General features: G+C 37.0%; 2 protein-coding genes across 3 annotated transcripts; both read left to right on the top strand.

Moving 5' to 3' along the window:
* The first annotated feature begins 3721 nt into the window (after window positions 1–3721).
* LOC123762935 (uncharacterized) lies at window positions 3722–21662 on the top strand. 2 transcript variants are annotated; one of them, XM_045749739.2, is made up of 13 exons: window positions 3722–3905; window positions 8131–8266; window positions 8435–8544; window positions 9048–9143; window positions 10367–10457; window positions 12356–12477; window positions 13087–13206; window positions 13813–13982; window positions 14262–14467; window positions 15587–15808; window positions 18327–18451; window positions 19706–19824; window positions 20062–21662. In XM_045749739.2, exons 2-13 carry the CDS (start codon window positions 8149–8151, stop codon window positions 20531–20533), a joined length of 1971 nt encoding a protein of 656 aa, XP_045605695.2. In that variant the 5' UTR covers window positions 3722–3905; window positions 8131–8148; the 3' UTR covers window positions 20534–21662. The 2 variants fall into 2 exon arrangements, with proteins under 2 accessions (XP_045605695.2, XP_069158173.1); XM_069302072.1 differs by lacking the exons at window positions 3722–3905; window positions 15587–15808 and having other exon boundaries at window positions 6896–8266.
* On the top strand, window positions 3913–6833 carry LOC123762934 (meckelin). The gene has a single exon (XM_045749738.2). It carries the CDS (start codon window positions 3933–3935, stop codon window positions 6831–6833), a length of 2901 nt encoding a protein of 966 aa, XP_045605694.1. The 5' UTR covers window positions 3913–3932.
* Window positions 21663–22431: the final 769 nt, after the last annotated feature.

The raw sequence follows: 22431 nt of genomic DNA, 5'->3' as shown, positions 1-22431 counted from the left end.
CTTGAACTTGAAGTAGACTTTAATGTTTTTTCGGCAGCTTTATTTCCTTAGTTTCTGAGTTGTTTTCTTTACCGTGTATGTTGTAATAAACTGTTCCCATATTTACAGTTGTTTCTCCCTGTGAAGATTATTAAACACTGGTGATTATAAGGGCGCGGAAGTTCAGCCTGGCCAGGGCCGCCAGTAGCCCTTGGGCCCGCCCCGGCAGCACCCAGTCTTTAATTTGGCACCTTTGTGGCACCTTTCTGGGACCTTGGTATAAGCCTAACATGTATATATACACTGCCTGCCTGTCCCCCTACACAATGATTTATTATTACCTATTATTCTATAATTTAATTTAAATATTAAATAAAATAATTTATTTAATTATTATAGTAAGTACTTAATAATTTAATAATAAGTAGTAAGTACATAAAAAATGATTAAAAAGTATAGTTTAGTCATAGCAATTTCTAGATTGGAATTCACTACCAAATTTCAATATATCCAAGTATTTTTAGTGTGAAATGCTGTTATTATATGCATAAATTGTTGTTTTAATAATATTACACTTAACCACTTGGGCTGGACGGTAGAGCAACGGTCTCGTTTCCTACAGGTCCCCGACCGCCCAAGAGGTTGTTCAATCCCCGTTCAATTGACCGCCGACCGCCCAAGAGGTTGGGCACCATTCCTTTCCCCCGTTCCATCCCAAATCCGTATATCCTGACCCCTTCCGAGAGCTATATAGTCGTAATGGCTTGGCGCTTTCACTTGATAGTTCCCGCACCTCCCTAAATAATATTACGAGAGCAGTATTTACGGGCTATTCATGCCCGTGCCACCTCTTGGGTGGCTTAATCTTCATCAATCGAGAGCAGTACGTCCTAACCAGACATTATATGATGATATCCTGAACAGTTGATAAATAAAAGTAATTGTATCTAATACTTATCATAAATGGTATAAAACCTTATCATAAGCCAAGGGATTTGTAGATCAGTGATTAAAGGGAATTCGGAAGTATTAATAACACATCTGATGCCATCTGTCGGCAGAAGAGAACACTATCAACTGGCTGGTCAACAGTGGCCATAAGATACAGCTTACGCCATCTGTTGACATCAAATTACACTTATAACAAATTACCCCACAAAATACAACTAACGCCATCTCTGTTTTTTCCAACGCACTATAAATAGCCAAACAGCAACCCATAAGGTGGGTTGTTGTGCTCGGGTAGGGGGTTCCAAGCTCCGCCCACAGATGGTATGGGGTGCATAATAAATGGCATATCATTGGTAGATATTCTTTGTTGACATTCACACAACAGCCAATCACAGGAAGGGATCAGCTAAAGGCTCCATCCACTTAATAAATCATCTTTATTCAGCACACCATCCTTGCTTATGACATTCTGCTTCAACTTTAATCTACCTAAAAAGTGAAATGTTAAGTATTTAAAAGTATTAATATAGTGATAATTAAATACTGCAGGACGTAGCGTGTGTTACAGAAACATGGGCTGGCTACCTATCTTGTGACGTCATCAGTGGGAGTTGCCTCACACAAATAATATCGGCGATACAATGCCTCCGCCCTCTTATTGGTCTACATTATTCAGTTAGATGGAAATTTCTGTCTTGTATAAAACAGAAATTGTTGTTCTTTTGTACAACAACAAGGTTAATGAGCAAAAGGACGTATTTCTTATTTTGCATTTTATTCATATAAGCGTTGGCATTCCCCGCAACAGCCAATCACAGGAAAGTATTTGTTGGAAACTCTGCCTTCAACAAATTTGATTCCTAATGAACTCTAACAATAAATTCGTTTAATAAACGAGTATTTAGGGTCAAGCTACAGATGAACATTATAGGATAACGGTGTTTTAGCTTGCAGCTTCGTTAGACAGAATCCCTGGTCTTAATTTTAAAAATAAAGAACTAGAAAGCGTATTTTATTGCTAACTTTTCGAGAAATAAATCACAGTCTCATATTTGCGAACATTTATGCATTGATTTTTTGGCTTAGGTTTTTATCATAATCCCTTTTGCAATCTCAACACCATCTGGCTCGTATCTTGTAACCATCTTCGTTACTTAGCCTCAAAACCTTACATTTGTCTTACATATCCTCAACAGTAGATAAAAAAAAGTAATTGCAGAATTCTAGTTACCTAATACCAGCATGGTATAAAACCTTATTATAAGCTACCAGACGTATAGATCAGTGTTTAAAGTAATAATAATACATTATTATTAATGTAATAATATTATTAAAATAATAATACTACAGCTGATGCCATCTGTCGGCAGATAAGAACACTATCAACTGGCAGGTCAACAGTGGCCATAAGATACAGCTTACGCCATCTGTTGACATCAAATTACACTTGTAACAAATTACCCTACAAAATACAACTAGCGCCATCTCTGTTTTTTCCAACGCACTATAAATAGCCAAACAGCAACCCATAAGGCGGGTTGTTGTGCTCGGGTAGGAAGTTCCAAGCTCCGCCCACAGATGGTATGGGGTGCATAATAAATGGCATATCATTGGTAGATATTCTTTGTTGACATTCACACAACAGCCAATCACAGGAAGGGATCAGCTAAAGGCTCCATCCACTTAATAAATCATCTTTATTCAGCACACCATCCTTGCTTATGACATTCTGCTTCAACTTTAATCTACCTAAAAAGTGAAATGTTAAGTATTTAAAAGTATTAATATAGTGATAATTAAATACTGCAGGATGTAACGGGTGTTACAGAAACATAGGCTGGCTACCTAGCTTGTGACGTCATCAGTGGGGGTTGCCTCACACAAATAATGATACTCTGCTCTGCCCTCTTATTCGAGTAAATTATTCAGTTAGATGGAGATTTCTGTCAGGTGCAAAACAGAAACTGTTGTTCTTTTTCACAACAACCTTGTTGTTGTGCACAAGGACCTATTTCTTGGTTTAAATTTTATTCATAAAAGAGTGTTGGTATTCCCCGCAACAGCCAATCACAGGAAGGTATTTCTGGAAGCTCGGCCTCCTTATGGACCCAGCACATCGCTCTAGCTCATGGCTCTCTGTTTCATCGCTTGTATATACAAACTATGACTTTTTTCGATTACTGTTATAATTAATAATATGAGATATAAAAGTTTTTACACAAAATGGCTAAATTCTGCCATTAAATGGATTTTGTCTGGTATACATACAAACATACACCAATTTATTTCCATTGATCCATTATTAATTTCAAATGTAATGTATACTGTCTAGTTTTTTTCCTCTCACCATTACTTGGTGCAATATTTGAAAGTTGTCTATTTATCGGTCTATCTATTATCTTGTATTTATATTTACAAGTTTCTGTGCTTGGAAGAAAACTCTGCATTGAATTGGGACTAATTTATTAAATAATATTATTTAGTATTAATTAATATTTACAATTATTATTAATTACAATTATTTATAGCTTAGTTACTTTCATGCAACTCGCAATCGTACGTTCTTAACTTTAATATCCCAAATTAACACATCTTGCTTTTAAATTAGTCCAAAAAGTAGCAAGTAGCGAAATTAAAAATTTGGGAGCGCTTGGCTCTCAAAAGTAGCCCAATTCGCTATTTGTAGCCCAATCTGGCAACGCTGCTCTGGGTAAGTCTACGGACCAAAACAAGTCGGATTGCTGGCACATTCGTATACGTTCGTTCACTTATTTATACCAAGGAATGAAATAGTTTTTGTGATTTAAACTCTTTATTTTAATAATTTGACTCATATTTAATACTTTGTTATGCAGATGCCTAGAATTTCCTCTTAATTACCTTAGCATTCGGATACTAAATATTATTGGCTTGGCGGGGCTTGGAGGACACTCGAACGTGGCCGTCTAGTGTTTGTAAACATGTCTCTTTTGAAGGTGGCAAAATGCTTCTTGTATTTTTTCATGCTACGTTTCACCAGTGCTCGTAATCTTGAGTTTACAAAATTTTTTGATGACGAGTCATGCCTTAATGATGAGTATTTTGATGATATGAGTCTTCAGTGTAGAGCTTGTCCCGCTAATCAGACGGCAGGGAATGACCCCAATGGCTGTACTTGTCTGCCTGGCTTCAGGTCTGTGGGTGATGGACCTGAGGTGAAGTGTGAGGCTTGTCCTCCACTGCATGTTACTTCTACAGATAAGAGAAGCTGTGTAGCGTGCCATGAATCATCTTATTTTAATGATACCCTTAAGGAATGCCAGCCTTGCTCCTCCTCTGATATTATGACCGATAAAGCTATAAATGGAACGAATTTAGATAGTTTGTCATGTATAGAATGTTCTAATGATACTGTTCCAGGAAATGATCGTTGTGTTCCATGTCATACATCTTTTTACATGGCTAGTGGTGGCTCTTGCACATGCCCAAATACTCATGTTGACCTTGGTGGCATCTGCACTCCATTGTCAGAGCTTGTTAAAATCCCAGATAAAAAGAGTTGTTACACTGTAAAGTATGAAAATGGGCAAGAAGTGATGTCTTCTTTCTTTGAGGCCAACTATAGAATGGCTGCTCACTCCTGTACATTCAGTCACAATAAATCAGCCTGTCAACTTTTGAGTAATATGTGTGTCCTTTTGCATTATGACTTCAGTGATGAATTCAATGCTTGTGAGTATTACAGAGAAGGATTTGGTGATAATTTTGTTAATTTGCCTGATTATGTTCCTTGGCTGTATTATACTGAAGGAGAAGCAAGTGTCTATCTTTCTAAGACTAGATTGAAAACACACTACAGCTTTAATAAAGGTAATCCAGATTCAAAGTTAAATTTTACTGTTGCAAAATATTCTGCTGAAGGTCAATTTCTTAAATATGGACGACTAGAAGATGTGTTAACTCTTTGTCCCCCCATTGATTTTCAACTTGATGCTGCTGTTCAGTTTGGAACAACATTTTCTCAGAGTTGCTTAATAAATGTGAAAGATTTATGGAATAAATATGATACAGAGTTCTATGATGTATTTCTACAATATTATGACGATGATGAGCATATGATTTATGCCATTCCAGTTCTTAATAGAAACTATAAAGAAGGTGGCTCACATGTAAATCAGCAGGATCAAAAAAGGTGGCAGCTTACAAGGAGATTTTTCTTATTTGATAACATTAGTGGAAAAGAGAGCCTCTCTCCAAATACTATGGATAAAAAGAGGAGAGCCAGAGTTGTACGATATCCTCAGAGCATTGAAATAATTGTTCAGCTGCGTGAGGGTGAAGGGGATGGTTTAATCTATCCACCATTGATAAAAATAACTTATGGTGAAGTTGGGGATGAGTATTATGAGTCCAATCAGAGTGTGGTGACACATCTAAAAGTTTTGTATACCATGAATTTTTCCAAAGTCCGTGAAGATTTATCGATTGCTGTGGGTGTTATGAGCACTCTTGCTATCATTTGGTCACTTATTGGAGCTTGGAGCTGGTCACGGCGATGTGGAAAAGTTGGTTTGGATTTGCCTACCATATTCCACTTTTTTATTGTTGTATGTGGAAATCTTTCCAATGTATTCTTTCTGGTAATGTATTTTTCATGCTTTTACTGGACTATTTTCTTCAAGAGGCAGGATGTTGTTCATTTATTTCTTTTAACAAACAATCAAGAAAAACTTATTAAACAGTATCTTACAGCTGCATGTTTCCTAAAGTTAGTCCAAGTCATTCACATTGTTTATGTTCAAGTTACCCTTGATATGTTTATTATTGATTGGGAACAACCAAGGGCACGAAATTCTATTCCTCATCCACAGTTGTCAAACAATCTAGAAGAGGAGGAAAAATCAAAAGGGGAACAGCCAATTAGTATTTGGAGAACCTATTTCATTGCAAATGAATGGCATGAACTCCAGACTTACAGGAAAATTGATTTGGGATGCCAGTTGTTCTTAACACTTTTATTTTTAAAAGTATTTGGATTTGAAAATCTTGCAGCTGCTGATCCTGACAGTAGTTTTTCTCCTAATAATGGAAATTATAATTCCCCTCAGAGTTATGTGTGTAGATTTACTGTTAGTATGACAGTTTATGCCCTTATTGCTGCTGTACAGTGGATCTTCAGGGTTGCCTTTATTGAGCGCTATGTTCAAAACAAGCTCCAGCAAATTATTGATCTCTGTTCAATTGCTAACATAAGTATATTTATTCTTGAACACAAAATGTATGGATATTACATTCATGGACGGTCTGCTCATGGTTACGCTGATGTTGACATGCAGTCAATTTATGAACAAATGAAACGAGAAGAAGAAGATTTATGTGGCCATCGAGGTCTTGAACCATCCAGTGAGTGTCAGATGTTTGAAGTAGCTGTTACTTACAAGTTTAGAGAGCAGTTTGACACCATTTTGCAACCTGTACATGGGTTTGCAGGCATAAGGCGGCCAGCAGGTCGAAGCAAAATGGCTTCAGTAGAGATGCAGCAAAGTTTCCAAGCACATGAAACTATGAAAAGATTTTTTGGCATGTTTCTTCAGCATGCTCTCAAAGATTTAGATTATATTGTCAAAGAGAAACTATTTCTGGAAAGTATTTTAGATCTTGAATTTCAAGAGGCTGATGACAGATGTCTGTTTTTTAGGGACAATAATCATGCATTTGATAGAGTTCTGTTTTATGGGCATGAAATATCTTTCATATTGTTTGAAATGCTACTTTTTACATTTGTTGATTTAGTTGCATATGATTTTGTGCTTGCAGCAGTAGTAACTTTTATATTTTCATATATAGTGAAAAAGGTCCGTAACACAGGTGGCCAGAAAAATGTGGTACACAAGACTCTAGTTGATCAAAGGTTTTTAATTTAATATTAAAGTTAAAAAACTATCTAATTCTTGAGCAACATACAGTTTATGCAAAATCATGAGTTTGTCATGAATTTGCTGTACTGTACTGTGGTTACGTATGTTCCTGAGCAACACTGACAAGGTACAGGAGCTTCAAACATATTGTATTGAAGGAAACACTAACAAAACACAAGTCTTAACTGCATTCAGTGTTTTTGCTCAGTGAAGACCTTCGTTTATATTTTATGTGAAGATGTGTGAGAACATATTGAAGAAAGTTTGATACTTTTGTTATTCTGATATACCTTCACCAGAAATTATGTTGGATTAAAGAGTTACAGTGTATTGCTATGCAGTGCTGTATCAATATCTTCTTAAAGATATAATGTTCCTGCAAAAGTTAGGCTGAGTGTGTTGCCATATTATTTTTGTGTGTTTATCATGTCATGTGGATCTGAATAAATTATAAGCACAAAAATAAATATAAAAAAAGGATGTCACATTAGCATATGGGCTACCTGGCCATTTACTCTTTAGCGTGCAGTCTACCTCAGCAACCTAACCTAAACCACAACATCGGCTGAGGTCTCGGTAGATAGGTCAGGTCATTGCACAGCATAGACTATGAATATTGTAGTAGACCACATGCTAAAGTAACACCAAAAAAATTCTAAAATGCAGTGCTCCATCCAGTGTGTACTGTATAACTAAAATGATTTCATCACTCGACATATTTTTATTATGACAGAATGTTTTGTGTATTCTTCATAAATACATATGTGCCTTTTTTAACCTTACATATACTGTATATACAATTTTAGTAAATAATTGTAGAAAAATTGTTGCACATTCTGTACTCCAATTGGCGATTGTTCTAATGTTACCAAAATCTATATAGAGCAGCAATATAGCTGTTTTTTCACCTATTCTACAAACATTTTCACCTGAGCAGAATTATATTAGTACAACATTAATGTACTGAATGTACTATTGTAGGATGTGCATTATTCCTGTTAAGTTTAAATTTACATCTCCCTTCACATGTACAGTATGGTTAATGTCAATTTATCATAAAGTTGTCACGGGAAAATAAATACATTGATCATATAGTGTAGAAATTATATACACTGTAGTGTACTTTCTTATATTATAAGTAAAATATTTAAATAGGTAAATAGTTCTGTGTAACTACATTATAGCATATACTGTATTAGTAAAACTGTATAATGAACATATTTGTAAATTAAAAAAAAAATTTTGTTTTTTGAGTCGGGGTTACCTGTAGTTTGTTATTACTTTTGCAATATTATGCATACAGAAAATATGCTGAAACAAAATGGAGTGTGTCAATTACAAAATCCCTGAAGCCATACCGCCAGAATATGCCAATATTACTTTGGCAAGTTCTTCGTTCTACAAACTTGTCAACATTTTGGACCAGTTGGAGGGAGAAGGTAAAGCATCTTAAGGCCTTTAATATTGCAATACTGTAATGCACATTCAATAATTTTATTGCATTTCATGACTTGTTGGAATTTTTGTAATATTGCTATACTATATTGGGACCTGTTTAATTGGTTATGAATTGTATAGTAAAAAAACTAAATTATTATATTGCACAGAATCGATGAAGAAACATACTATAATTGCCACATCTTTGGGTCACCTGATTGAACTTCAAGAAGAAAAGGTTTTGCGCTCCGTGAAACTAACTACAAAAGATGTTGCAAAGGTAAAATATGTTATTGGTTTAGTAGGCATAATATGCTTGCTTATCTCACATGACCGCACTTTTTCTCTGGGAAATTTAGTTTAATGAAATTATACAATAATTCACTTACCTCGGTCATGTATTATAGTGGTGAAGGTATTGAAGCATTTATAAAGGTTGTGAACAAAAAATGAGTTGTAATAGAATGGCTGAAAACAAATAACTGAACCTACTCACATGAAACTTACCGTGGAAACATTTTGATCCTTCCTAGACTTGATTAGACTTCCTAGACTTCCTAGACTTCCTAGTCCAGCACGAATCCAGATTTCCATTTTTTCTTTTTTTATTCATGAATGGCATAAGTAAATTTTTGTCAATAAAGATGTTAATAATAAATAAGTATAGCATAACAAGTGGTTAGAGTAGTTCCCTCTAGGTCATCCTTAGTGCTCATTTAGGAGAAAAGTTATAATTATACATAGTTCAAGAAATTGTCATTAATAGTCAGTTTCCTCTATCAGATTGTGGTTCATCATGAGTTTCGTCCACTACAACTCTATATTGTCCTATTGTACAGCACGCACCGGGCAGTCATCTTGTCATACAATGATTTCAAGGTGAGCAAAGAATTTGAACTAGGCCCAACAGTGGAATTATTTGCATGTAATATATGTGAGAATTTGGGATTATGGTTATATATTATTAAAAAGACTGAAAAAGTTACAGTATGTAATTATGCAACTGATCTTCCTGTTTAGATAGTAGGTATTGTGTTGAGTGTTAATAGTCACGAATTCATACGTACTTAGTTTTTAGATAGTAGTATACTGACTAGTAAAGAATTCTTTTAAAATACAGTAAAACCTCGAGTGACGACCACCTAAAATGGCGACCAATTTGGGTAACGAATGCCCCAATTGCCGACAATTCGTCTCGTTAGGCAACCGCTCGTTTGAATAATGTCAGCACCACATGGTGGGGTTGCGGGCTGCTTCTTGCACATTCTCGGACGCCTCCGACGATGCAAATAAATTATTTTTCTTTGCTTGAAGATGCTATTGATGCTGGGATGTTGCAAAGCATTGACTTTTTTGTAGAAAAATTAAATGAATTTTTTTAAAGAAAGAACAAATGTCAAAAAGGTTCGTTCAGTGTTTGTCAGGTAGGCTGCTCCATGTTTCTTAAAAAAAAAAAAATAAGAATTTTGAAAAACCAAAAATGTTAAAAGGTTCGTTTGGTGTTCGGCAGGTACGCTGCTCCATGATTTTTAAATAAAAAACAAAAAACGAAAAATAAAAAAAGTTGAAATAATTTGAAAAATGGTGAAATGCCATAAAGGTTCGTTCAGTGTTTGTCGGGCAGACAGTTCCCTTCTCTAACTATCAGTTTGGTTGTTTCAGTTTTCTTCTTTTCTCATAGAGTTGTTGGTTTTGCTTTGACTTCTGAGTGGTTTACCTTTGCTCCGGGTTACTCTTTGATCCTCATGTGCTTCCCTCACCTGTTTTTGAGAGGGGGCTAGATATTGGTACTTGCTGCCAGCAAGCCAAGAAAGACTCGAGAGCCTACAATTTTGGGACAGCCCTGGGTCTCCTTGGGTCTTTAAGGGTTAATGCCTTAAATTCTTGGAAGCTACTAAGGAGCCATGCAAGGTGGCATTTCACAACATTCAGCGCTCTGTTTTTCTTAATAAATTACTTTTAGGGATTACTGTATTGTTTTCTTAATTCATGAGCTTTCATGCACCCATACTTAATATTAATGAGTAGAAGTCTCATCTATATACTGTACACAGTTTATATCCAATAATGGATGTGTTGTTGAATATTATTGAATTTTACAGATACTTCATGAATGGGACAACATCTCTGATATTAGTTCTGAAGATGCCCAGGCCACTGGTTTTGCTCACTTAAAGCTGTCTAGACTTACAGGTAAGACTTTGTTTTGAACAAATCCACAAGGGCCTTGACGAGGGTTCGAACCTACGTCTGAGAGGATCCCAGATGCGCCTTAATTGAATGAACTACGACATGGTATAAGAATTACAACCGGGAAATCAACCTGACCTACCACGGATCCTGCAGTCTCTCCGAGACACAAACCAGGTTTTAACACAATTCCCCCATGCACCCCGAGCTCTGTCAATAAGCTGTGCTACCTCTTCGCTCTGACTTCGTTAACCTGTGTAAAAACCTGGTTTGTGTCTTGGAGAGACTGCAGGATCCATGATAGATCAAGTTGATTTCCCGGTTGCAATTCTTATACCATGTTGTAGCTCAGTCGATTAAAGTGTGTCTGGGATCCTCTCAGACATAGGTTCGAACCCTCGTCACGGCCCTTGTGGATCTGTTCATTTGATGCATCACACTATTGTGATTTGTGTGTGTAAAGACCTTGTCTTTTTTGTCTTTACAATTCAGAAATGGTAGAGTATAGCATTATAATTCAATTATCTATTAAATAATATTTTGAGCTGTTATTTTTGGTTGTTCCAACTGTGTAAGAATCCACTCTTCCACAGACAAGCTTCATGAACAGGAACATTTTGCCTCCACCATTTAAAGCCTCAAAACTTTAGGCTTTGGCACCTAAGGATTCTTTTCAAACTTTCCTTGAGGGTCATATGATGCTAGAGAGCAGTCCATAGAATTACCAAAATCTACCCAAATCCTGCTAGCATTATGTGAGTAATGAAGAAATATGGTATATTTATTCACTATACTGTAATGTTGGGGCTGAATGCAGAACATGATCAAACCTATTTTTACTCTGAAAAATCTAATTTCATAACGAAATTAGAAGTACTGTATATACGTAGCAGGTGACGCCATAGGAAGTTGAGGGTCCAAGCAACAATGCTGTGGAGCGACTTGTCCAAGATATATTGTCGCATGGAGTTATTTGCTGGCATATTAGCCTCCTGTACACAGTGATCCAGTCGTCGTACTTCTTTGCTCAAATTGTCGCAAATTTAGGTAAGGTTAGTTTGGGTTAAGTAAGGCTAGTTTGGGCTAGGCAAGGTTATTTTGGGTTAGGTAAGGTTAGTTTGGGTTAGGTAATGTTAGAGAAAACTTTACAAACCCATTGACAATATATCTTGGATAAGTCGCTCCACAACATTGTCTCTTGGATCCTCGACTTCCTATGGCATCACCTGCAACATATTTACTTGTAATTTTGTTATGAAATTAGATTATTTCAGAGTAAAAATAGGTTTGATCATGCTCTGCATTCAGCCTCAACATTATAGTGAGTAAATATACCATATTTCTTCATTACTTATGCAATGCTAGCAGGATTTGGGTAGATTTGGGTAATTCTATGGCCTAGGGAGACTGGAGATAAACTCAATCCAAGCTCAATTCTATAGAGACTTAATGTCCTACAGAATCCTCATTTTCGTATACTGAGTGACTTCCAAGTTAGACTTCAGAGGAGCTCTTTTTTTTTCACCCCCCCCCTGGCCAAACCAGCAGCCACTGACAGGTGACATGCTCTAGGTGTCTGTGTTCCCAGACACAGATCATGTGTTGACATTGTACCCTGTGCTTCCAAAAAATGTGAGGACACTAGTATTTCTTGTGCTAGTTAAAGATACAGTCAGAGTGATTGTGTTGCATTATTTTCTTCTTAGGTGTTGATTAAATTACACTACTGTACTAACATATCACTGTACTATCACATATCACATTCCTTGATACATGGCCAGCATCAAGCTTAACAACAGTTGTTTATGCCCTTGGATTTGGAAAGATTCCTCATGCCTGTTTTAAAGCTTGTGAATTACTGATCATAGGAAGTTAAAGTAGAAACAAATCCTTGTCTTTAGGAGAGGTTGAGACAGTGTCTAGCAGCAGACTGATGACACTGTCTGGCCCTGATGACACCCTGCAGGAGGAAGGCCAAAAGGGGAAAAGTGATGCGGTGGAAGCATTAGCACGGAGGTTAAAGGTATAATATTATTATTATTATTATTATTATTATTATTATTATTATTATTATTATTATTATATATTTTGTTATTGTTTAGCTGAATTTGGAGTGTTTTATAAATATTTGAATCAGTATATGCTGCTCCAGATACCTTGTACAGTAACATGTTGTGCACCAGTGCATTTCTTCTATTTCATCATTTATTTGATAATCATACTTGTAATAATAATAATATCACTTAAATTTATCATTTTAATAATTTAATTGTTTTGTTTAATATACTGTTTATGCATGTGCATACCAAATCACAATGTTGCATAATTTACATAACCAAGTGGGTAATTTGTCACGCATTACTTTTGTAGGCATATTCCCTCTAACACTCTTCAGTTTACAGCACTGACATTCCTTGATACCCTGCCCCCCTATCCTACCATTGGCAGGTGGCAGCCTAGACAACTCAGGGCTCCAGTATGACACCCACCTCACTCTCAACCCTAAACACACCCCCTGACATGAGAAAGAAGGGTTGGTGATCGTGAACTACTGATATAAATGTTGCAGAACTGTAGCAGCGCTTGATATAATTACTGGTAATGATATTTATCAAAGTAATTGCTTTTGCAGGGTGGCATCAGGTATGTTGGCAAGCTGAATTCACAGAGAAGAATGAAAGAAAATTTCATTGCTCAAAAATTAGTAACCTTACAATCACAACTTCAGGGACTTCATGATTCAGATGAAAATGTAAGTTTTCCTATACTGTACTGTAAAGTGCAAGTAAATTTCATACTTAAATGATAATGGTATCTTATAAAATAATTATTCTGATAATCTTTATGGGGTAACCTATTTATGAACTACATTATTCTGTAGATTGAGCTATTTATTTGCTGCTGCTGAATACCTGTTTTTCTGACTGGATCTGTCTTTGTCCAGTCACTGCCATGTACATTATATGGTCTTGAAGGGGTAAACTTTAGGCTCTTTTGCATTAGTGCTAAATATTTGTCTTGCCCTAGTGTGGCTTAATCTGGTTAATATGCAGCAAATCATTATTCTTATAGATTGGGCAGAATAACTTACTGACTTTTCCTAATTTATATTTACTGTACTGTGTTTAGCACTCTTCATGCATATTCATCCATCATCATTGCCTCATTTTGCCTTTTCAAGGTATTAGGTTGCACTTGGTTTTAAATGAAACATGAGTCTTCAGCTGGGGCTCTTCCCCATTTATTGCAGGGAATGCAAAACTGATTGCATCACTTGAGTATAATTTCAAATTTCTAGCAACTTACAGTAATGTTCCCTCTTTTATGTTAAAGTGTACGTAATTTTTTTCTTGCAAAGAACTTGATGGCAGTATTAACTATAGACGGTAATGGTGATGAAGAAAGCAGAGAAAAGCAAATCACAACACCCAAACTTCAGGAATCTTGCCTGAAGATCCTTAATGTGAGACACAAGATTGTTCATGGCAGATGGGTCATCGGTCTGAATGTTTTAAATGATGCTGAGAGGTAAGTTTAATTTAAACTTTTAATCCTCTTACATTATTAATCTACATGATATTTATTCAGAAAAAATTTGCACACTTAAGTGATCTGCAAATTTTTCTAGGAGAGCCCGGACCCTCAATAGCTCCTTCATACTACACCTTGGTAGTGACCAAGGTTTAGTGAGCACACCAGGCCTCTGATACCCATGAGCATGACCTGATGGCTCATGGCAGCTACTGAGGGACTGCCTAGAAAGAGGCATTTCTTTGCATTCACTCTTGATTTTTCCATTTATTGCAGAGTATTAGTATGCAGTCCTCAGCTGATAATACAAGTAACTACTGGAGCAAGTGTTTTATCTCACACCTCTCACATCTTGAAGATAGTGCAACGCAGAAATTCTAAAGCTGCTGAGGAAAGGGATGGACCAGTGTTAAATACTAAAGTTTCAATTGAGAAACTGGAACCACCAGTCCTCAGACCCAAAAAGAGGGCTTGCGTACTAGGTAACTCAGTCAGTGCAGTATTTGGAAGAATTTATTGCATTTATGGGAGTATTTTTCTAGACGCTTAAAGTAACCCACATCTTACTTAAAAAAAAATAAAAAATTCAAGTTACTTGTGTGATAATGTTGTCGTTGGCATATGTAAAGCATAATGTACATGGAAAATTTTATTGTTAATATGTACATGGCAATAAAAAATATACATTTTTCTGTGAAATATAAAATATATATAATTCTTGATCATGTTATTACAGTAGATCATTTATGTGGAAAGTGAAACAAGCTAAAGCAAATGATGATAAATAAAAGATCATACAAATTTTTGTAAATGTTGTAGACTGCTTTAAATATTTATGGTGTAAAATAATATTAGAAAGTATGTGCTCACCTGGTTGTACTTGTGGTATATGAGCTACAACTCTTCAGTCCCACCTCTCAACCCTTAATTGGTGTGTAGGTTCCAGAGCCTTTTGGGCTCGTGTTATATCTACATTGAAACTTATGAATGGAGCTTGCCTCCACCATTTTGCTTCTTAACATTTTCCATGTGTTCATTATCCTGACCCCTGAAAAACTTCTTTAATATCTCTGGGGCTCATTTTGGGTACTTAGTTTCCATTTGTGTGTTCCTGTGTTCATGTTCACCCCTGCTAAATAATCTGTATTTGTCTGCCCTGTCTACTTGGGCAGACACCTGGGTAGTAGGAATAACTAGGTACTAACACAACACCTGGGTACTAGGAACACATGTTCCTAGTACCCAGGTGTTGTGATTGCTAGTTAGGTTAATTTGAGTTTCCTTTGATGGTCACATCCTTGACACCACTGGAACCTATTTAGTGGATTTCAGAAAGGATACTTCTGAATGCATGTTATCCTGACCAGGGAGCTATAATCATTCATGATTCCTAGCTAACACTTTTATGTGATCCCTGTATAGGTGCCAAATAATCTAGTTTACATACATATGACCCTGTTGCATCATTGCTATATATATGTTTCTGCCTGTGCCATAATCCTGACAAGGCTCAGAGGATCACCTTAGAGTACCTTTGGGATCAGTGGCATAAGTTTCTTTTGAAGGGTTTTTTACAATTTCAAAGATTAATTTTTTGACAGCTGTGTGTGACATCCCAATATTTAGTGACGGGTCAACTGTAAGCTGTTCAGGAATTTTATCATACAAGTGTAGATCACTCAAGACAGAAGCAACTCAGGTGTTGGTACCGGAAAGAGAAGGTCTACTGCAACAATGCCAGATGTCTTTTGAACCAATAGAAATTTTAGCCCAGGAACTAAATAACTATTCCATTACAATAGAGGAGAATCCTGTTAAAGGAGGTACTAATTATAAATTTTATATACAAAAATCACAGGATTTTTGTATCTTTTATTCATATTATAATATAAACATTTATTGTTAATATTCTCTAAAAAGTAGCTTGCAAATTGCAGAATACTATAATTATTTTATAATTTAAATTTTTTATGATCCAAAACATGGTTTATTAAAACAGTTTGTAACTTGTTAGAGTGAAGATAGCTTTAAAATGATTGCATTGTAGATTGATTAAGAAAGTAGATTGCAGTGAATCTGAGAGTTGTTCAAAAGGAAGATGAAGGCAGCACTGGACATAAAATGAGCACTGATAAAATATAGCCTACATGCAACATTTGACAATGAATGAGACTGAATGGTAAGCATTCATATAATCCACCAAAAGGCTGATGACTCATTCTGAAATGAGGAGGGTGTTCATAGATAATATAAACAGTCACCTGTCCCAAAAGAACATGCAGCATGCTACCTCCGAAGAGCGTGCAACGCTCCAACACCATCTCCAGAAGCAAGGGCTAACAGGAACTCTGCCTTAAAACATAGATTCTAATGGAAAAGGAGCCACCCAAAAATAAAGAGGAGAGGACAGAAACTCCAACACCGTATGAAGGTACCACACTGGTTACATAGGAACATGAGCCAGCAAAAAACAAACAATTAGCCACGAGACAAAGGTACTCACAATTGCCACCAACAAGGGAGAAACCTGCTGAAGGGTCAAGAACTTGTGAAATGCCCTCTAAATCACTTCATCCTGCCACCACAAGCAAGACAAAAATGAGAAATTAGGGAGTCTGCCACTTGCCTCTTATACAGGCCACATTTCAGCAATCCTAGAAAATACGTCAGTGGAGTGCCTAAAAGCTCTAGAATCTTCCAGATAGGTCCAGCTGCTAATCACCTATGAGAAACTAGGTCTCAGAAATGCCATTGGATGCAGAAAATGCAAGAGCATGGTCAGAAACTAGGGTTTATCTTGCCACTTTGAAGCCCAGGGAATGATGTGCACCCATCCCCTCCCCAAATGCTGTCCATCTTTTTTAGATCATAAAGAAAAACTTGAAGCAGGGGGAAAAACATATGTATCTCCAGTGGTTCCATTCCCTTCAAAATGCATTCCACCATGAAGGCCTCCTGATCCGGAAATGGAGCTACATACACTCTGGTGGAAAATGCTGAGTCCAAGTCGAGGCAAAGAGATTCACTTCTGGGGATTCGAATATCTCACATACCCAGTGAAAGTAAGCCCTGTACACATCCCACTCCTTCAAAATTGGCCAGGAGTGAGTGCATATCTATCAGTGCTTACCTATCAGTGACTACAGGGAAGTGAGATCTAGATCTTTATGCCTCACCTCCTAGATGTTTATACCTGGTACATTAATTACCCCCCTCTCAGTATTAACATTTTCATCATATTTCTTTTTTAAATTGTGAATGGAATTGTCTTCAACAACCTCTTCCTTCAATACATTCCACTTTCTTACAACATGTACAAGAAATTAGAACTCCTATACATTTCTTAGATTCCATTGCATGCCCAGTTTCCACTGATGTCACCTTGTCCTACCTTTTTTGTTTTTAAATTTGAGTGGACTTCCTTTATCCAGTTTATTCTCCTCAAGCTCTTGTGAAACTATCCATGAGAATACGCTACTGTATTCTACATGCCTTGAATGTAAACTGCACTGAAGATTAATTCCAAGACGACAGAAATGAAACAATCCTCAGAGTACCAGCTCACAGAGAAAAATGACGAATGATGTGCCAGTGCTATCCAAACTTCAACTAACTTCCTCACTGTACAGTACTGTGTGCTCACTGCAACCTTGGTGACCACAGACCTTACCTGGCATCTTGAGGTTATCTTGAGATGATTTTGGGGCTTTAGTGTCCCCATGGCCCGGTCCTCGACCAGGCCTCCACCCCAGGAAGCAGCCCGTGACAGCTGACTAACACCCAGGTACCTATTTTACTGCTAGGTAATAGGGGCATAGGGTGAAAGAAACTGCCCATTGTTTCTCCCCAGCGCCCGGGATCAAACCCGGGACCACAGGATCACAAGTCCAGTGTGCTATCCGCTTGGCCGACCCACACCGATAGGTGGGGGAAAAGCTCATGCAGGACTACTTGAGTCTGTTAAGTGAAAATTGTGGATGGCAAATTGAGCCCAAAAGTGATATGTGAGGTGTGCCACTCAAGACAATCTCCGAACTGTGGTTGGATGGAAACAACAACGAGCTTTCCGCACATCCAGGGAAAACGAGCCTAAATTGGCCTCGTACCACCTGGCAAACCAAGGACATAGAAGTCATCTGAAATGTTGAATAGGTGATGAACTGACCGAGCCATGATAGGCCATGATAGGCCCAAAATAAAGTAGGACATTGGAGAATTTTAGTATCTTATTTCATAAGACTCGGTTATATTACTGTACTTATTTTATAGTTATAAATAATATTTACCGAATTTTGTTAAAATGAGTGTAATGATCTTTTTCATTTATTCTTCATTTTATAGGTGTGTCCTTTAGCAGTGTGGCATTAATTGCTGGGAGCATCTGTAACAGCGTCACTTTCACCAGCCTTGTGTCCCCACTCACGGAGTTTATATCCAGGGTTTCCAAAAGCTACAATCTAGTTAAGGTTAGTATTGATAGTTCATATTAAATTGTTTGACTCAGATTTATATTACAATAACTGTAATAGTAACATTTAGGTAAATACTGGAAACATGGTATTCTGTGAATTTATGCCCACTATATGCATGGGGTATCTTTATAGCCTACACCTGCCCATCCATCTCAGTATACACCTGCTCATCCATCTCAGTGTACCTACCCATCCATCTTAATGCACACCTGTCCATTTAAACACACCTGTCCATTTAAACACACCTGTCTCAAATATCTACATACCACTGCCTTTCCATCTCAATGTACACCTGTCCCTCAAATCTACACATCCTGCTCCTCCATCTCTGCATACAGCTGCTGCAGCTGGTTTTATGGAAGGACTTTCCTCTATATCTTCCTGAGCTACCTACTTGCAGTCCTTCAAACTGGTACAACACCAGGCTCCATCGAATCACAAGTACTTACCAGAGACTAGCACAATAATCTGGCCCTCTCAATAGAGGCAAGGGAAATCTACGGGTACTAGACTACTACTAGACAATGAAAAAAAAACAGAAAAGTAAGAATAAAAAAAAAACAAGGGACTTGCTTGGACAACATTTGCACTCCTGTTCTAAAGGATAAGCATGTAGAGTACATGCTTATTGTCCGAACCCAGTTTCTTGTTTGCTCCACATCCACGCCATCGGATGGCAGCCCAGAGTTCCAAAGTGATCTGTTCAATCATTTATGCACTTGCTGCACCCCATGGTGCAGGTTCTCCTAGTTCTTCCTGGCTCTGTGAGTGCCAGCCCACAGATTTCAGGTAAGTGTTGGCCGTTCTTTGAATTCTGTCCCATTTGGTGGCCTGTGCTTCTGTCTTTTCTTGCATCGCATGCATTTTTTTTATGCCAACCTGTTGCATGTGGCCAGAGTTGCATTCTGTTGTTTTTTCTTGAAAAGGTTGGGAAGTCCACCCTTGGGGTTACCTTCTCTTTCAGGGGCCCCTTCCGGGGTCCTTTCACTGCATTTTCCAAGGTCAGGTTGTCATGAGTTTCGATTATGTTACCCAGTGCCTAACCTCCCTGATGATCTGTTGTGTGTTAAGTTCCAGTACACTAGTTTCCCAGCAAGTTTTGCTCATGGGGGAGTGTTGTGCTCCCCTTTGAATTTGCTGCCAATCTTGCTTAGTGGCTTCTCTGGGTGCTTCTTTGACATTGTGGCTTGTCACCCTTCTGCTGGATGCTGATTTTACTGTGGCACTAAAAAATGATTTCCATCACAGGTTTGTGGTGTAAGTGATTTGTACTGCTTTTATCCAAATCAGTGCCATCCACTTAGTCATGCAGCCTTCACCTATCTCCCAGTGGATACACACAAAGTGGACCTTAAAATCTATTCCAAGTAAGCAGTCTTTTTTTTTTAACTAAGTTTAAGTGATTTGATGTACTGTACTGAAAAGCTATATTTTTAGTGAATATGAAAGAAATTTAAAATCAATTTGTTAAAAAATTAATGTATTGTATTTTTAAGTTCTCAACTAATCCAAGAAAGAGGATATGGCAAGACAAAAATAATAATTTGTAGCTCATTATTCATTTGTTTTTAGTATCTAAATAATTGTCATAACATATTTTACAGTGACGAAAAGCAAGCATTATTGGTGGTACACTCTATCTTAGCAGTACTTCCTAATGATGCTAACATTCAACCATCGACCATAAATTTACAGGATTTTGACACCAACAATGAAAAGATACGGCATCAGCTGCTGGCCAAGATGAAAGAGGCCACCAGTTATGTTGTGGATGGCTACAAAGCTCAGATGAACCTACACAAAATGCACAAAGGTGCTGCTGATGATATCAAAATAATAGATCAGTCAAGAGTATCACAGGTGAATAACCAAACAAAAGTCGGATCTAAAAATGTAAGAGGTGGACCACAGGAAGCCATTCAGATTAATAATGAAAAATATATGAATGAGAGGGAAGATATTTTAGCTAGGAAGGGAGATGTAACATTTGATGCACAAGTATATTGTCTATGGAGAAAGAAATTACATGAAATTCAATGTGAAATGGATAATTTATATGTAAAATATCTTGAATAAAGATACAATTTTTTAAGGTGAAAGTAATTATTTTTAATGCATACTGACTTTTCATTTATATCCTCAAATTATTTTAGACAAGTATCCATGTAAATTGCATTATATTTTCAATAGTGCGATGATTGTTGTACAGAGTAGGGTGTTGCATACTGTAGGATGCTGTAGTATGCTATATGCAGTAGGATACTGTAGTGTACTTTATACAGTAAGATACTGTAATATGTTGCATACAGTAGGATACTGTAATGTATTATATACACTAGGTTACTGTAGTGAACTGTATACAATAGGATACTGTAGTGAACTGTATACAGTAGGATACTGTAGTGAACTGTATACAGTAGGATACTGTAGTATGCTCTGCACAGTAGGACACTGTAGTATGCTCTGCACAGTAGGACACTGTAGTTCACTGTATGCAGTAGGCTACTATAGTATGTTGTAGACAGTAGACTACTGTAGTGTGCTGTATACAGTAGACTACTGTAGTGTGCTGTATACAGTAGACTACTGTAGTGTGCTGTATACAGTAGACTACTGTAGTGCACTGCATATTGTAGGATACTGTAGTGTCAGGGTATTGAGGTAGATTCTTTATGCCATAGTAACCACAAAGTTATTACAATCCAGATGTATGTATCCTGAGTCACAATACAGTATTATTATATTTTGCAGCAGATGTTATCATTTTTATATGCAGAATTTCTTTTAATTTATTTTATTTAGACATTGTGGCATTCTGTATTTGATTTTGATTGATGGAAGTAGCAGTTGCTAATAATAGTCAATCAGTGTGCCAGGTTTGTTCATGGCTGTATCTTGAAAGTAATTATGTTTTAATAGAAAATAATCAGTCCCCGTGGCGTACTGGTAAAGCACTTGGCTGGAGCTTCGTGAGCACTTTAGCCTGGGTTTGTATCCTGTCCAGGGAGGATTGACCGAGTGCCAGTCCTTAACTGTAGCCTCTGTTCACCCAGCAGTGAATGGGTACCTGGTTGTTAAACGATTTGGTGGGTTGTATTCCAGGGAAAAAGTTAGGATTAAGGACCTGCCTGAAATGCTATGCATACTAGTGGCTTTGAAAGAATGTAAGAACTCTTGTATATATAAATAAAAAATATTAATTTTCTATACTATTTATATATCTTTACCATCTACCTGATGGTAAGTGCCTTTTTGGTAAAAAGGTGTCTTAGAGTTCTCTTGCTAAATTATTGTTTCAACACACGTTGAAAAGGCTGATTGACTGTCCACCAGTCACCCCAGCAATGGCCACGTGTGATACCATATAAGAGAGAGTTTGAAACCGAGTATGCAAGTCCTTGCTACTATGCTCCTAGAGTATAATACATAACATGAAAATAAGTAAGTCACATGACTTTATATGGCCCAGGACAGACCGAAACTTTGTCGTATCGTCATTTTCCGGTGTGTGGTTTGGTCATCATGAAAATAAGCTTTCCTTACTGAAGTAGACTTGGTAGTTTATATTATAATACATTCAGGTTTAAAGATATTAAGGAATATAACTATAGTTGGTAGTACTATAACTATAGTACACCCACTATAGTTATATTCCTTAATGCCATAAAAAATCATGCCTTCAGTTATTGCATATGTAAAGTGCCTCTCCGAGTAGATAATTCAGCTGGTTCTATGCTAGCTATGGGAATTTCCAATGAGTACCTATAGGGTCATAATGGTGTTAGGGAGTTACTGAAGAACATTCATTCCAGCCTTGAATGACTAAAAGCAGTTCAATCATAAAACTCAAGCTCTTCAGAACACTCCATTCATATCACAAGTGACTGCCAAGAAAAAGCCCCTAGGAACTTCATCTATGATTCTACAGCTGAGCAACCTCATATTCATCCTGATGCAACGCAGCACATTCTGAA

The sequence above is a fragment of the Procambarus clarkii genome, chromosome 47 (genome assembly GCF_040958095.1).
Source record: "Procambarus clarkii isolate CNS0578487 chromosome 47, FALCON_Pclarkii_2.0, whole genome shotgun sequence".
Taxonomy (NCBI): domain Eukaryota; kingdom Metazoa; phylum Arthropoda; class Malacostraca; order Decapoda; family Cambaridae; genus Procambarus; species Procambarus clarkii.
Note: the sequence above shows the minus strand (reverse complement) of the source record. Positions and strands in the feature narration are given on the sequence as shown.

What these genes read in the sequence shown, in the direction of transcription:
- LOC123762935 (XM_045749739.2), top strand. Translation starts at nt 8,149, where the DNA reads ATGGAGTGTGTCAATTACAAAATCCCTGAAGCCATACCGCCAGAATAT. An exon ending in CTACAAAAGATGTTGCAAAG is followed by an intron (nt 8,545 to 9,047) that starts GTAAAATATGTT and finishes TTCCTCTATCAG; the next exon opens with ATTGTGGTTCATCATGAGTT. An exon ending in GACCTTAAAATCTATTCCAA is followed by an intron (nt 19,825 to 20,061) that starts GTAAGCAGTCTT and finishes CATATTTTACAG; the next exon opens with TGACGAAAAGCAAGCATTAT.
- LOC123762934 (XM_045749738.2), top strand. Translation starts at nt 3,933, where the DNA reads ATGCTACGTTTCACCAGTGCTCGTAATCTTGAGTTTACAAAATTTTTT.